This window comes from Pinus tabuliformis, chromosome 9 (genome assembly GCF_031772625.1).
Source record: "Pinus tabuliformis cultivar Carrire ecotype Pingquan chromosome 9, CPIR1, whole genome shotgun sequence".
Taxonomy (NCBI): domain Eukaryota; kingdom Viridiplantae; phylum Streptophyta; class Pinopsida; order Pinales; family Pinaceae; genus Pinus; species Pinus tabuliformis.
This window is the reverse complement of record NC_142307.1, coordinates 1,457,238,912-1,457,251,956: the sequence shown is the minus strand read 5'-3', so window position 1 is coordinate 1,457,251,956 and position 13,045 is coordinate 1,457,238,912. Positions and strand designations below refer to the sequence as shown.

At 32.4% G+C, this 13,045-nt stretch overlaps 1 protein-coding gene across 1 annotated transcript; it reads left to right on the top strand.

The window, feature by feature from the left end:
* Positions 1-6,779: 6,779 nt before the first annotated feature.
* Positions 6,780-9,450, top strand: LOC149154078 (uncharacterized). The gene is made up of 3 exons (XM_089444039.1): positions 6,780-7,253; positions 8,963-9,109; positions 9,189-9,450. The coding sequence occupies exons 1-3, from the start codon at positions 6,880-6,882 to the stop codon at positions 9,448-9,450; spliced, it is 783 nt and encodes a 260-aa protein (XP_089300165.1). The 5' UTR covers positions 6,780-6,879.
* Positions 9,451-13,045: the final 3,595 nt, after the last annotated feature.

Here is a 13,045-nt window from a genome sequence, read left to right as displayed (position 1 = left end):
TTAATTGATTGGAGCTTTGCAACTACTTGGTAAAAGCTTCCTACAATGAATAAGAACCTATGATATATCTTTAAGCCTACTTAGCATTTATTTTTGATATTTTATTAATGCATTTCTTGTAGCTTATTTCCTTGTCATTTTTTACCTCCATCACACGATTTTTCTTATAGTTGCCGGCATTTACCCTTTTTTTCAATTTAATTTTCTGCAGCATGTTTAATGAATTTTTGTATGCAACACTATAGGATTAGAATCACTGAAGTCTCAAAACCTAATAAGATACATAAATAAAAACACATGAACATTCCTTGTTGGTAATGAAAGATTGTGGTTTAGAACTCGATAAGCATTAGAGTCCTAACAATGCAGTGACAAGTGATAGTCCTTAGTGATTAGTTCTTTGTAGTGTTTGTTGTTAGCATATGTTAAAATATGCTATAATCCTTCATTTCCTATGCTTTCATATCTGTCTTACAATCCCATATTCGATAATTAAATGTTGGAATTAGAGTACATACAATTTTAACCCTTGGATTGATGAACAATTGGGTGAATTGCATGGGGTAGTTTATTTTTGAAAGATTTATCTTTGATCACGGTATCATCAGATTAGGGTCAGAGAGAAAGACATCCCTAAGGCTGCTTTCTGGTGCAATTATGGGCATTATGAGTTTTTGGTCATGCCATTGGTATTGACTAATGCACCTACAACTTTCTAGTCACACATGAATCGTATTTTCAATAGGCAATTACAAAAAGTTCTATTAGTATTCTTTAATGATCTTCTAATATATAGTTGGACTTGGGAGGACCACATATGCCATCTAGATGAGGTGTTGGGAATATTGGAGGAGCATTCACTATATGCCAAGGAATCCAAATGTGACTTTTGCATGATAAAGATCTTATTTCTGAGCCATGTGATTAGTGCGCAAGGGGTATAGGTACATCAAGAAAATATTAAGGTGATCCTATATTGTCCAACACTGAAGAGTCTTGAAGAGTTGCGAGGATTCCTGAGGATTTGCAACTAGTATCGGAGATTTATTAAGGGGTATTCATAGTTGGTTGCACCTTCAACAAATTGGCAAAGAAATGGGGCTTCAGGTGGACAAAGGAAGCTTAATAGATATTTGATTGGTGCAAGGAGGTGAACATAACTTCCCTAGTTTTAACTCTTCTATATTTCACTCAGCCCTTTGTGTTTGAATGCGATGCTCCAGAGGAACCATTTTGGTTTAGAACATATGCCCAATTGCCTTTGAAAGAAGGAAGCTTAGGGAGATAAAGAGGCTATATTCCATATATGAGAAAGAGATGCTCGCCATGATGCATGCATTGGTCAAGTTCAAAAAATATCTAGTAGGATGTAGGTTCATGGTTAAGACTAACCATAATATTTTACAATATTTCTTGGAGTAGAAGGACTTGAACGAGAGACAACATAAGTGGATAAATAAGATACAATCTTACGAGTTTGACATTGATTACATCAAGGGTAAGAAGAACATTGTTGCGTATGATCTTTCTAGGAGACCAACAACATGCTCTCTTATGGAACATCTAGGATGATAGGTATAGGGTGGTGGGAAACATCATCTACTATAAAGACAAGATATATATAGGCCGAGAGTCTAACCTCAAGGAGAAGATATTGAGGGCCATTCATGACTCACCTCTAGTAGGGACCCATGGGTATTTAAAAACTTAAATAGATGAGATTGAGGTTCACTTGGAAGGGTGTCAAGGATGATGTCTTGAGGTATGTTAAGGAGTGTAGGACTTGTTAGTTGAGCAAGTCAGAGGCTACTCATCCTGTAGGTTTATTGCATCCCTTGCCGATTCTAGAGTAGAAGTGGGAGAGTGTGTCCATGGACTTTATCATAGGCCTTCCTAGGGTACAGGGAAGAGATTACAACTATGTAGTGGTCAATATACTTACCAAGTTCACATACATCTTTGAAGTTCCATCAGAGTGCAAGACAACATAGGCATCTGAGTTATTTTTCAGGGAAGTATTTAGACTCCATGGGTTGCCTAAATATATTTTAGTGATTTCTTAGTGCATTTTAGCAAGATATGTTTAGGTTAGTTGACATAGAATTGAAGTGCAACATGAGATATCACCCATAGATAGATGGTTAGACAAATATTATAAACATGTGCGTTGAAGGATATTTGTGGAACTTTGTTCAAGCAACATAACTCTTGGATCAAGTGGTTACATCTCGATGAACATTGTTACAACTCCACCTATCATATGTTCATTGGTATTACCCTATTATAAGAATTATATGGCCATAATTCTCCTTTATTTGTGGATTTGTATTATGGGGACAATAGGGATCCTAGTTCCAAGGACTGGATACAAAATAGCCAAAACATTCTCAAGGCTCTTAAGGAGAACCTACAAGCTACCCATAATCAACAGAAAATGTATATTGTAGATATGCATAGGGATGAACACATTTTTGAAGAGCGAGACTTAATTTTTCTATGTTTGTAGCCACACCAACAATCATCTCTAAAGAAACATGGGAAAAAATGTCAAACGATGTTTCTATGGTCCTTACAAGGTTTTATAGAGAATCGAGGAGGTGGAATATGAGATTAAGATACCAAAGGAAAGTAGGATTCATAATTTATTTCATATATCTTGCCTAAAAAAGGGTCTTGGGACATCATGTTATGACTTCGACAAACTTACTCCCCACTAGATGAAGAGGGGCAAGTAGTATTGATTTCAGAAGAGATCTTGGATGCTAGTGAAAATAAATTGAGAAGCAGGACAATCAAGGAATATCTTGTTAGGTGGAAGAATTTACCAATAGAAGATGGCACATGGAAGGGAGATCAGATCTTATAACATCCCAACTTACAACATCTTGAGGACAGGCAATTTAGGGAGGGAGGATTGTAATTACCCTTTCCAAATAGTGACTACAAAGGGGTCGAATTAGTGGTATATCCTAATTCCCATAGGCTATAGTAAAAGAAAAAAGGATCGGTTGATTATATAATGTCACCAAGGGGAAAAAACAACATTTTTAAAGTGATATTAGATAATTAAATTAAGAAAAATGACCTATGGTATTTTAGTGACCCATGGTATTTGGATAAGGGATAATTCATATAAATAAGATAGGAGCTCATTTTTGGGATATGGTTGTAATATTTGTGAATTAATTTCACAAATATCTTGTGGTTTAATGTGTAAGGGAAACCCTAGTGAAAAACTATCCACTCTAGCTGGTTAAGGTTGGTTTCGGTGGTGAGACTTATCCACCCTAGCCAATCTAGGGGAGGATAGCTTAGGTTCTCCATAATGATTTAACAAGGAGGAGGACGAATTTGCTAGAGATCATGGAATCATAGGGAAACATCAAATTATCCATTACAATAATTCCAAGATTTTTCTTGACAAGTTGAATTTTACTAGAGAAGGTCAAATTCTTGTTAGTCAAGCCAAATAATTCTAGAGGGCAAAGTTTCTTGGAGGGAGACCAATTTATTTTCTCGGAAGAATTAAATTGTAGACAAATTCTTCTTGCTTTTGCAGAGGCTAGTTTAGGGGTTGAGGCCAAATTAGTTTGAATGACGACTTTTCCTTATGCACTTTGAGTTCTCTTCTAGGACATAATTAATTATATAAAATGAATTATTTTTGGGAGGAAGATTTCTTTGTGGAAGCCAATATATGTTCTAGGGTTGAATAGTTTTGTATTAGGAGGTTGAATCAATTAGAAGAAACTAAATTTCTGTATGAGTGCCAAATTGCAAGGGAATTCAAATTATTGTAGGAGGAGGGAGCTATTTATCTAGCTGAAGTAATTTCTGAAGATGCCAAATTTCCTCTAAAGGCTAAATAACCAATCATTCCATTGTTATAACAACTATTAGGTTCAATAAAATAAATTGCATGTAATTTTCTAGAATTAGTATAATAAAATAGAATGATTTTTTTTTTCTTTTTTTTTTGTGAAATTCTTATTGGACAAACTTATGATTATTGGTCTTTTCCTTTAATTGCAAAGAAAATTATCTTTTATTTGCATGCCCAATACTTGAATAAAATAAATTGTCAAAAGTGTTGGTCTAAAAAAGACCAAAATTTGTTTGTAAAAAAGTTTGGTAGTATAAGAAAGTGAACATTAATATGGAGTATTACACAACCACACTCCAAACAAATTTTGGAAAAAAGTTTGGTAGTATAAGAAAGTAAACATTAATAAGGAGTATTACACAACCACACTCCAAACCAAGAGGCTAATTAGTTGGAGATAATCTCCTAGTGAACTAGGTCTCAACAACTTCCTAACTAATAGGAATAGACTTCCTCTAGAATTAATGAACACATAAAAAACAAGTAGGAATTATATTTTCTAATAACTAGTCAATTCCATATTGAGTAATGAGGGAATTACACATCTCTAGAGCATCACATGGTAATTTTTCCATCAAATACAGTTAAAAAAAATTACAAGTCTCTCAACATTAATTTAATGGGAGTGTCAAATTTGAAATTCCTACCATACACATCTCTTATCTCTTTGGCAGTAAAAAGTAGAACATAATTATAAACAAAATTGAATTATTTCTAATTTAAATTGCTTTATCTCTTTATATAAAGTTGATCTAAAATTAAAATGTAAATTGAGATATTTTATTTATGGTTGACATTGAAATATTTTTATAAATTAATACTAATTTTTAGTTTATTAATGTAAGTATTATTTTATTATTTTTAAATGTGACATTACCACATAACATCTTGTCTCATAATGAGGATACCTCAATTCAATTAATAAAAAATGTTTATTGAAATATGTGGAAATTACAATTTTAATAATAATTACACTGATAAGTGTGGTCTATTGCAAGTTTCCAAAATTTCAGTTAAAAAAATAAAAAATTAGGGATGATCTAGATTTAATAATATGAGAATATTCTTAATAGTATACACAATGCAATCAAGAATTTCCAAACAGTTTTTGAATTTCCAACCTCCACTCCTATCCTTGCATTACAAATTTTCAGCATTACAAATGACACATAAGTGTTTTGATGGTTATTGGCATTTTTCAACAATATAATTTATACTACTTCTAATCTTGCATTACAAATTCTCAGCATTACAAATGGTAGATAAGTGTCTCGATGGTTATTGAGATTTATCAACCATTTAAGTTATATGATTGTGCTAATAATAATCACTTTTAAAAAGGCTCTGGTAATTCACTTCTTAAGCTTGTGAAAACTTAAAATAAATGTGAATACAAAGTTTCATGTTCAAATCTCCAATTACTTTAAAAAAAAATAACTAAACATTAAAAAATAATAACTCTTATAAAAATAATAAAATTAAAATTAAAATTCAATTAGATGCATCCAGGTACACCTAACAATCATCCAATACTGTGCCCGCATACTAACAGTAAAATTATCCCATAGGGAAGGTATCGAGAAAGCAGATGTCGACCGTTGGATGTCTAGTAAGGTGACAAGGAGTGACTGTGGGGCACAGAAAAGAAGAATTTTAATAGAGAATTAAGGTACAGGAATCGACCATCTCAAGGACGTATGACAGAAATTCATGATGACACACTGAACCAGATTCATGATGACTCACTGAGTTGGAAAAATCAATTGTGTTATTTCTCAAGTTGTGTATATGTTCATAGTTAGATTTATATTTGTTTAAATTTTATATATAAAACCATTGTATTAATTGGTTTATGGTACGTCAAATATTGGTTGCAGTTATTAATTGGTATTTTGCAGAAAAAGAATTAATCTAATATAAATATTTTGTCTTATAAATATTTTGTTAAATTAGTCTTGAGAAATAGAAATAAAATAGTAAAGAATTTTAAATAGTTTTTTGTTTAGATAAATTATCATCAATTAATTTTTATATTAATTATTTTAGTTGTTTATGTGTTAGATGTTATAGAAATTTATATAGCTTATTTTATTGTTTAATTTGTTTAAAATTTAGTAAGAAATTGTTTAAATCATAAGTTCTAAGTTTGAGTTGTGAATTCTCCACAGTCCAAATGCCCTTTTTCTTTAAATACTGAATTCATATATGTAATTAAACTAGTCAATTTTTTAAAAACTAAATTAGAGATATAAACTCCAAAATATCTATAATAAACAAGGCCCTTTTAAAGAGCCATCTATTCTAATAGTATTTAATTTTTGTTGTAAGAATGAACCACATTAGATGGTTCAAAAAATTGAAAAATTGACCAAATCTTTATGATATGATTAATCAGAAAAACAATCTCATTAATATTTAATCATCATCCATCAATCCCTACATTAAAATACAAATTCAACATCAATTCCACCACTATAAAGTGCAAATTCAATTCATGTGGACAAACAAAACACTGTACTATAAAGTGCAAATTCAATTCATGTGGACAAACAAAACACTGTAGGGCGCTCGAATCAACAACAAAGGGACTGATGACAGGTCACAGAACCCTTCAGTAATCACAATCATGAGGGCATCTCAAATGTTCCACTGTACGATCTCTCCCATTTCATACCTAGTATGAAACTCCTATTTCATAGATTATAGAAAAGTAAATGCTGCCTGACAGCGCTGTCACTCAGAGGGGGAAAGGTAAATGCCGGGCATAGAGGTAAATGCCTGGCATGTCAGGCAGCATTTACTTTTCTATGGTCTATGAAATAGGAGTTTCCACAATGCTAAGCCGCAATCATATATATGGTTCTCAATCATATATATGGTTCCCTCTACAGTTACCTATACTCCCACTAAATTGGACAAAGGCTACTAGAAATTGTTGCCTAGGCTTTCCCAATAATATTTTCCTGGTTCTAGGCTTTTTCTTGCAGGTTCCGGATATGGAAACTTGGAAAAATCGCGACCACTTTCTCTGGGGTCTAGACAATCCTCACGGTGTAGATCCCTGTTTGGATCCAACAAATTACTTCTCGTACTGTGATCCTATGGCTGCAAATACTTACCATGCAACATTCAGCCAGGAGCCTAACATTTACCCACATGATGCCCCGGAGCCCAATATTTGGAAGGATGAATGGAACCATGAATTTGTTGCAGACAAAAATGGAGATTGTGGATTCCCTGTTAACGAGATGAAAACGATAGAAGCTATGGCTTGCAAGATTCCAGCGCCACCGTGTTTCCCAAGTCCAGAAGAACAGCTATCTGCAGATGTGTCTGGCAGCGAAAAGTCATTGAAAGCTGGAGAAATTGGGTAAGAATTCATTTCAAGCATATTTATGTTTTGATTTTTAATAATAATATGTATGTTTTTTTAGGTTTGTTTGTGTTAAATATTAAACATCATAATTAGCGCTTTTAAATCAATTGAGCCTAGCTGGTCATTCTATAGCCAGTATAATGTGTAACACTTTCAGTCCATCTTTCAAAGTTGAAATTTTGCTTATGTTAGATCCTTACTTAAGATGGATCTATGCAGGTAATTAGCTTATTGTATGGTGTTTAATATTTGCCATTTGTTTGTGATGGGTAGGATTAGAAATTGTGATCCAAAACATATAAGTTATCAAAATTATGCATGGTGTTTAATATTTCCCATTTGTTTGTGATGGACAGGATTGGAAATTGTAATCCAAAACATATAAATTATCAAAATTATCAATATTACATAAGATTTAGTTCACATTAACATTTAAGATAAACCACTATAGATCCATCTTAAATAAGGATCTATCTAACATGAGCCCATAAGGATCCAATTTCTTCACGTGCAAATTTTTTTTGAGCCCACATTATTTAAATGTTTTGTATAGTTATTTAAACTTTTTTATTTTTTAAGCAAAATTTCTAACTTTGATGACCCAATGACAACCTTACACATTACATTGGGCTGTAGAATGAACCTCTCCCCTCAATAAACCTCTTGGCTCAATTAACATAATTAAATTTTGTATACCCATTAAAATTTTCTACCATTAAAAAATATCTCAACAAAACACCCAAGTAACTATTCTATATCTCTAAAACTAAAAATCATAATACACAAAATAAATTAACCTAAATAATTTTTTTATACACACTAATCTTTTCTACCATAAAAAAAATACATGAACAAAACACCTAACCAACTATTCTATATCAAAATAAAGATAATAATATACCAAATAACCCCTTCAATCATACATTGTAAAAGTTCTAAAATAAATAAATCTCTGATAATTAAATAAAAATAGCATTTCTCTTCTTTAATTATTTAACTTAAATCTATTCTGCAATATTTTTTTATTTTCATGCTTTCTTTACTACCAATCAAACTGAACCCCAAGCCCAGTGAAAACCATATTCTCTATCCACAAATCAATATGATACAAACTCAAACTAAACCCCAATGAAAACCAGATTCTCTATCCACAGATCAATATAATATAAGCTCAAACTAAACCCCAGTGAAAATCTTATTTTTCTCCATAAATCAATATAACATAAACATGTGATTGTTGTAATTAAATTTTTTATACTTTTATACCCACTAAACTTTTCTACCATAAAAAAATAACTGAACAAAACACCTAACCAACTATTCTATATCAAAATAAAGATAATAATATACCAAATAACTATTTCAATCATACATTGTAAAAGTTCTAAAAAAATATAAATCTCTGATAATTAAATAAAAATAACATTTCTCTTCTTTAATTATTTAACTTAAATCTATGTGCAATATTTTTTATTTTCCAGATTTCTTTAATACCAATAAACTGAACCCCAAACCCAATGAAAACCATATTCTCTATCCATAAATCAATATGATACAAACTCAAACTAAACCCGGATGAAAACCAGATTCTCTATCCAAAGATCAATATAATATAAACTCAAACTAAGCCGAAGGGAAATTTTTATTTTTGTCCATAAATCAATATAACATAAACAATGTGATTGTTGTAATATGGATTTTAGGGATCGTAGCAAAAGAAGAAAGATCAGAAAATCAGAAAAAGGACCTCTATGTGTATTCAAAACTAGATCCGAAAGTAATACGGTGGAGGATGGCTACAAATGGAGGAAGTATGGGACCAAAATACTTCAAAGCAATCCTCATCCCAGGTATGATTGATGGCAGTGGGCACTACCTGCATTTTAAATTTTTGAAAGATTAAATTTGACTTGAGTATTATTTTTTCAGGAGCTATTACAGATGCATGGAAAGCAGCTGTAGCGTGAAGAAAAGGGTGGAACGAGAGGCTACTGATCCGGGGCTGCTAGTAACGACATATGAGGGGATACACAACCATGAAAGCCCCTCAGTGATTTACTATATTGGAAAACCCATCATTTTACCACAACCGCCTGGCTCCAAGCCTGTCATAATCCTTGTCAACCCTGGTGTAGGTTCTGAAGCAGTCATGAAATTTGCATCTCAAATAGTAACTGGTGCAGACCCATAGTCCACAGTCATACATATAATCATCTATATAGCTTGTCCATTTACACAGTCCATTGTATATACAATATTCAAAATATTAGAAAAGTCTAAAGATTCCAGAACTTCATGCATGGTCTGAAATAGACAAAATATATGTGAAAGACACAAACAATATAGATAGTACTAGAAGAGAAAATAGATAATAAAAAAGAAAAGTCTAACAGTTATATAAACGCATATATTGCCTGTCGTGTGTGCTCATATGAGAAGCATTTAAATGCCTCTCCCTATTTTCTTATATGATCCCGTTGATTTAGTTGATTTATTGTAGAAGTTTTACATATAGACTGGTTTGGCATTAACATGATTTATGGTTGTTGTTTTTATTTTTGTTAATAAAATAAATATTTTATGTTAAACTTTCACATTCTGAATACAGACTAAACCAGTGCCTATGTCAACTAAATGTTTAACATAACCTGCAGCCACCTTTAGTATTTTTCAAAAATGTTCTGTTGACCTGTGAATTATCAGTAAACATCCAATGCTTCGGAATTATCAGGAATGGTTTCGCTTGAAATGCTTACTACCATTTTTTTTATTATATCATTCGTTCAAGTGTGTTCTGGGTATTGGATGGTCAGAAGCAAGATCAACCCTTGATTTTGCATGGAAATCACTAAATCAATCTAGTTAAGTCAGCTAACTGCATATACTCGTTGCAAAGCTGAGGCAGGCTGTACTGAAGAGAAAAAAGAAAGTAACACAATGCGAAGTGTAAGCAATGTTATTTATCGATACTAAACTTTTATTTATCACCACTATATAATACAAGAAGCTCAATCGACACGATGTGTTCGTAACCATGGGACTAGTGGATATGAAAGTTTGTTTAGATTAAAGTGATTATCTTTATTTAAATGGTAGGTTTTGGAATTATCTGGAAATGTGATTATCTTTATTTCAATGGTAGGTTTTGGAATTATCTGGAAATTTTATAATAGAAATTATTTTTAATGTTTATCAGGCTAAAAATAGCCTATGGGCCAAGCTTATTGACAAAACTATTTCTGGATTTCAGCCCTTCTCTTGTTCAATGTAATGATGAGTGCTACCAACTTCTCAATTGAATGAATTATCTCAAGAGCTAGCTGTTTGAGTATTTGCTTATCTGTTTCTACTATTCTTGAAGGCTTCAAATTCTAAAAGAAAATATTTTTCTGTTTTCACATGTGCAAATTGTACATAATGTTTCTTCCCAATCTTCTTTTGGTCTTTTCCAGCTGAGTTTCACAAGGGAGTGAGTTAGTTCTTAACTAGGCAATGATAATTTGGGCACTCCATGATATATTCGCCCCTATATTTTGGTTCTCCATGATTTCTTTCTCCCTATCCCTTTATCCCAAATACCCTTGTGGAACTTATCAATAACAAAAGCTTTTATATCTTTACCATTTATGGGACACATGTTCAAGTAAATAACCTGTTTACTAAACTATTTGATATATTTCAGCACCCAAGTCTTCTTTCTTTTGCTCAAAATGTCATTGAAGACAATCTTAGGTTAGTGGTTATCTACCATTTTCTCTACTCTTTTTAAATATCTTATTAGCCCCACCGTAGCAAGTGCTTCAATAGAGACAATACTCATTTCACTCAGCATGATATCGTAAGGGATTGAACTTTTAATTTATATTTTCTCAATTTGCTTCCATTGTAAGTCAAAGGTACTAATGGTCCATAGTTCACACCCATATAGAACAACCAAAATCACTAAAGTCCAAAAAGAGTTTGGGTAGTCTTCGAGTCCCACAACTTAGCCTCTCTACACCTAGTTCTAAAAAATTCCTAAAGTTCTCTTCTTTATGCAACTTTCCCTACTTCTGTTTTTATTTAAGTCAAATCCAAGGTATTTGTAATCTCCTACTTCTTCAAGAGTATTGCCTCCAAAGTAGAACTTATGCTAATTATGATTTCTTTTGTTAGAGAAAATCACCACTTTCTTCTTGCTAATATTGACTTGCATCCCCACCATTTTACAAAAAATCCCAAGGGAAAGTAAGTGCCTTTGCAAGCAAAGAGCATATTTAACAATCCAAATAAGGTCATTTGCATACAAAAGAAGCCTTATCACAAAATCACTCAAAAGGGCACTATCACCATGTTGATTGTTTGACCACTCTCCAAGTTTGTCAATATATAGATAAAAAAGGATAGGTGACAAATGACACCCTTTTTTTACCATGATATAGCTCCTAAAACTTTCATATATGGCAGTTGAAGTTTTGATTTTGACTTTAACATCTTCATATAGCCTATGGACAATTGCTTTCAGATGTAAAGGAACCCCAATTTCCTCCATTATGTGCCAAAGTTTATCCCTAGGGACCATGTCAAAAGCTTTCTTAAAATCAACAAAGAAACATAAAACTTCCTCCTTTTTCTCCCACACTTTTTCAATGATGTGTCATAATGTTCTACCATGATCAATCATGGAATGCTTGGGTCTAAATCCTGCTTGCCCTTTAGTATGTTTACCCTTTCCTTGCACCCACTTGCTAATTCTCTTTTTTGGCATACTTCCAAATAGTTTTGTAAAGAAAAGATTTATCATTATGGTCCTATAATTGCATGGATTATTGATGTCACAGCTCTTGAAAATAAGTATTGTTAGAATATTTGTCGAATGTGAGGAGAACCCCTATTGAATGATGTTGAAGATTTTTGTACCCCAGTTTAGATACTCTCCTTGAAGTTCAACTAAGTATTTTGTTTTTCCAGTACCCAATTTCTTAATACCCACCTATACCTCTTCCATAGTAAAAAAAAACTTAGTAGTAGTGTTGACCAATGGGTTGAGTGGGGGACAATCAACCTTAGAATCCTGCTCATAAAGCTTCCTTGCATATTCAAACCAATGAGAAGTTGTAATATTATTTTCAGTTTGTTTCTTTCTTGGTTGAAGCTCCTTCCAAAATCAGAGGTTATTTTTCCCAAGAAGATCGGTTCTTCCCTCCTTGAGACAATTCTATCAACTTTTTTCTTTCTCAAAATATGCTTGTAAACTTTAAGGTCTATTTATTTCTTATTTGACTCTTTTAAACTTCTCCTTTTTTTTTTCATTCATCATCAAATTAATCATTAACTAAAAAGCAATTAGTTTTAGATTTTCTATTTTTTTCTCTTTTGCACTGTGCAAGTGCCCTTTGAATTAAATTTATTAGCTCGTGCCTATGAAGGCCATATGAAGGAATTTTCCGCTTCTTAAAAAGACTCTCTAGTGCAATGTTGAAGGTTATACAATTTTTTTGAGTTAAAAGAATTCTTCCCTTTGAGGGCGATTGATGAATGCACTGATGTTGTGGCCCAAGTTGCTTCTTTTCAGTCCAAGAGAACCTTTTTATTTCTTTTCAGATTGTAATTTTTTACCAACCTTGTAATATTGGGTGCTATGCATTATCAATGATTGTTCTTCAAAAATGACTAGCTCTTCAACATCCAACTCTTTGACGAACTTCTCACTCTCAACCATATGTGATACTACCTAGTCTTGGATAGTAGCCCTATCTACTTCCATGTGTGTGGTTCCTTTTGCTTGTTGTGACCCTCTTTTACTC

Bases quoted from the DNA above. Each gene is read 5' to 3' on its own strand.
- LOC149154078 (XM_089444039.1), top strand. From the start codon at position 6,880: ATGGAAACTTGGAAAAATCGCGACCACTTTCTCTGGGGTCTAGACAAT. The intron at 7,254-8,962 runs GTAAGAATTCAT...TATGGATTTTAG, and splicing joins TTGAAAGCTGGAGAAATTGG to GGATCGTAGCAAAAGAAGAA. The intron at 9,110-9,188 runs GTATGATTGATG...TTATTTTTTCAG, and splicing joins CAAAGCAATCCTCATCCCAG to GAGCTATTACAGATGCATGG.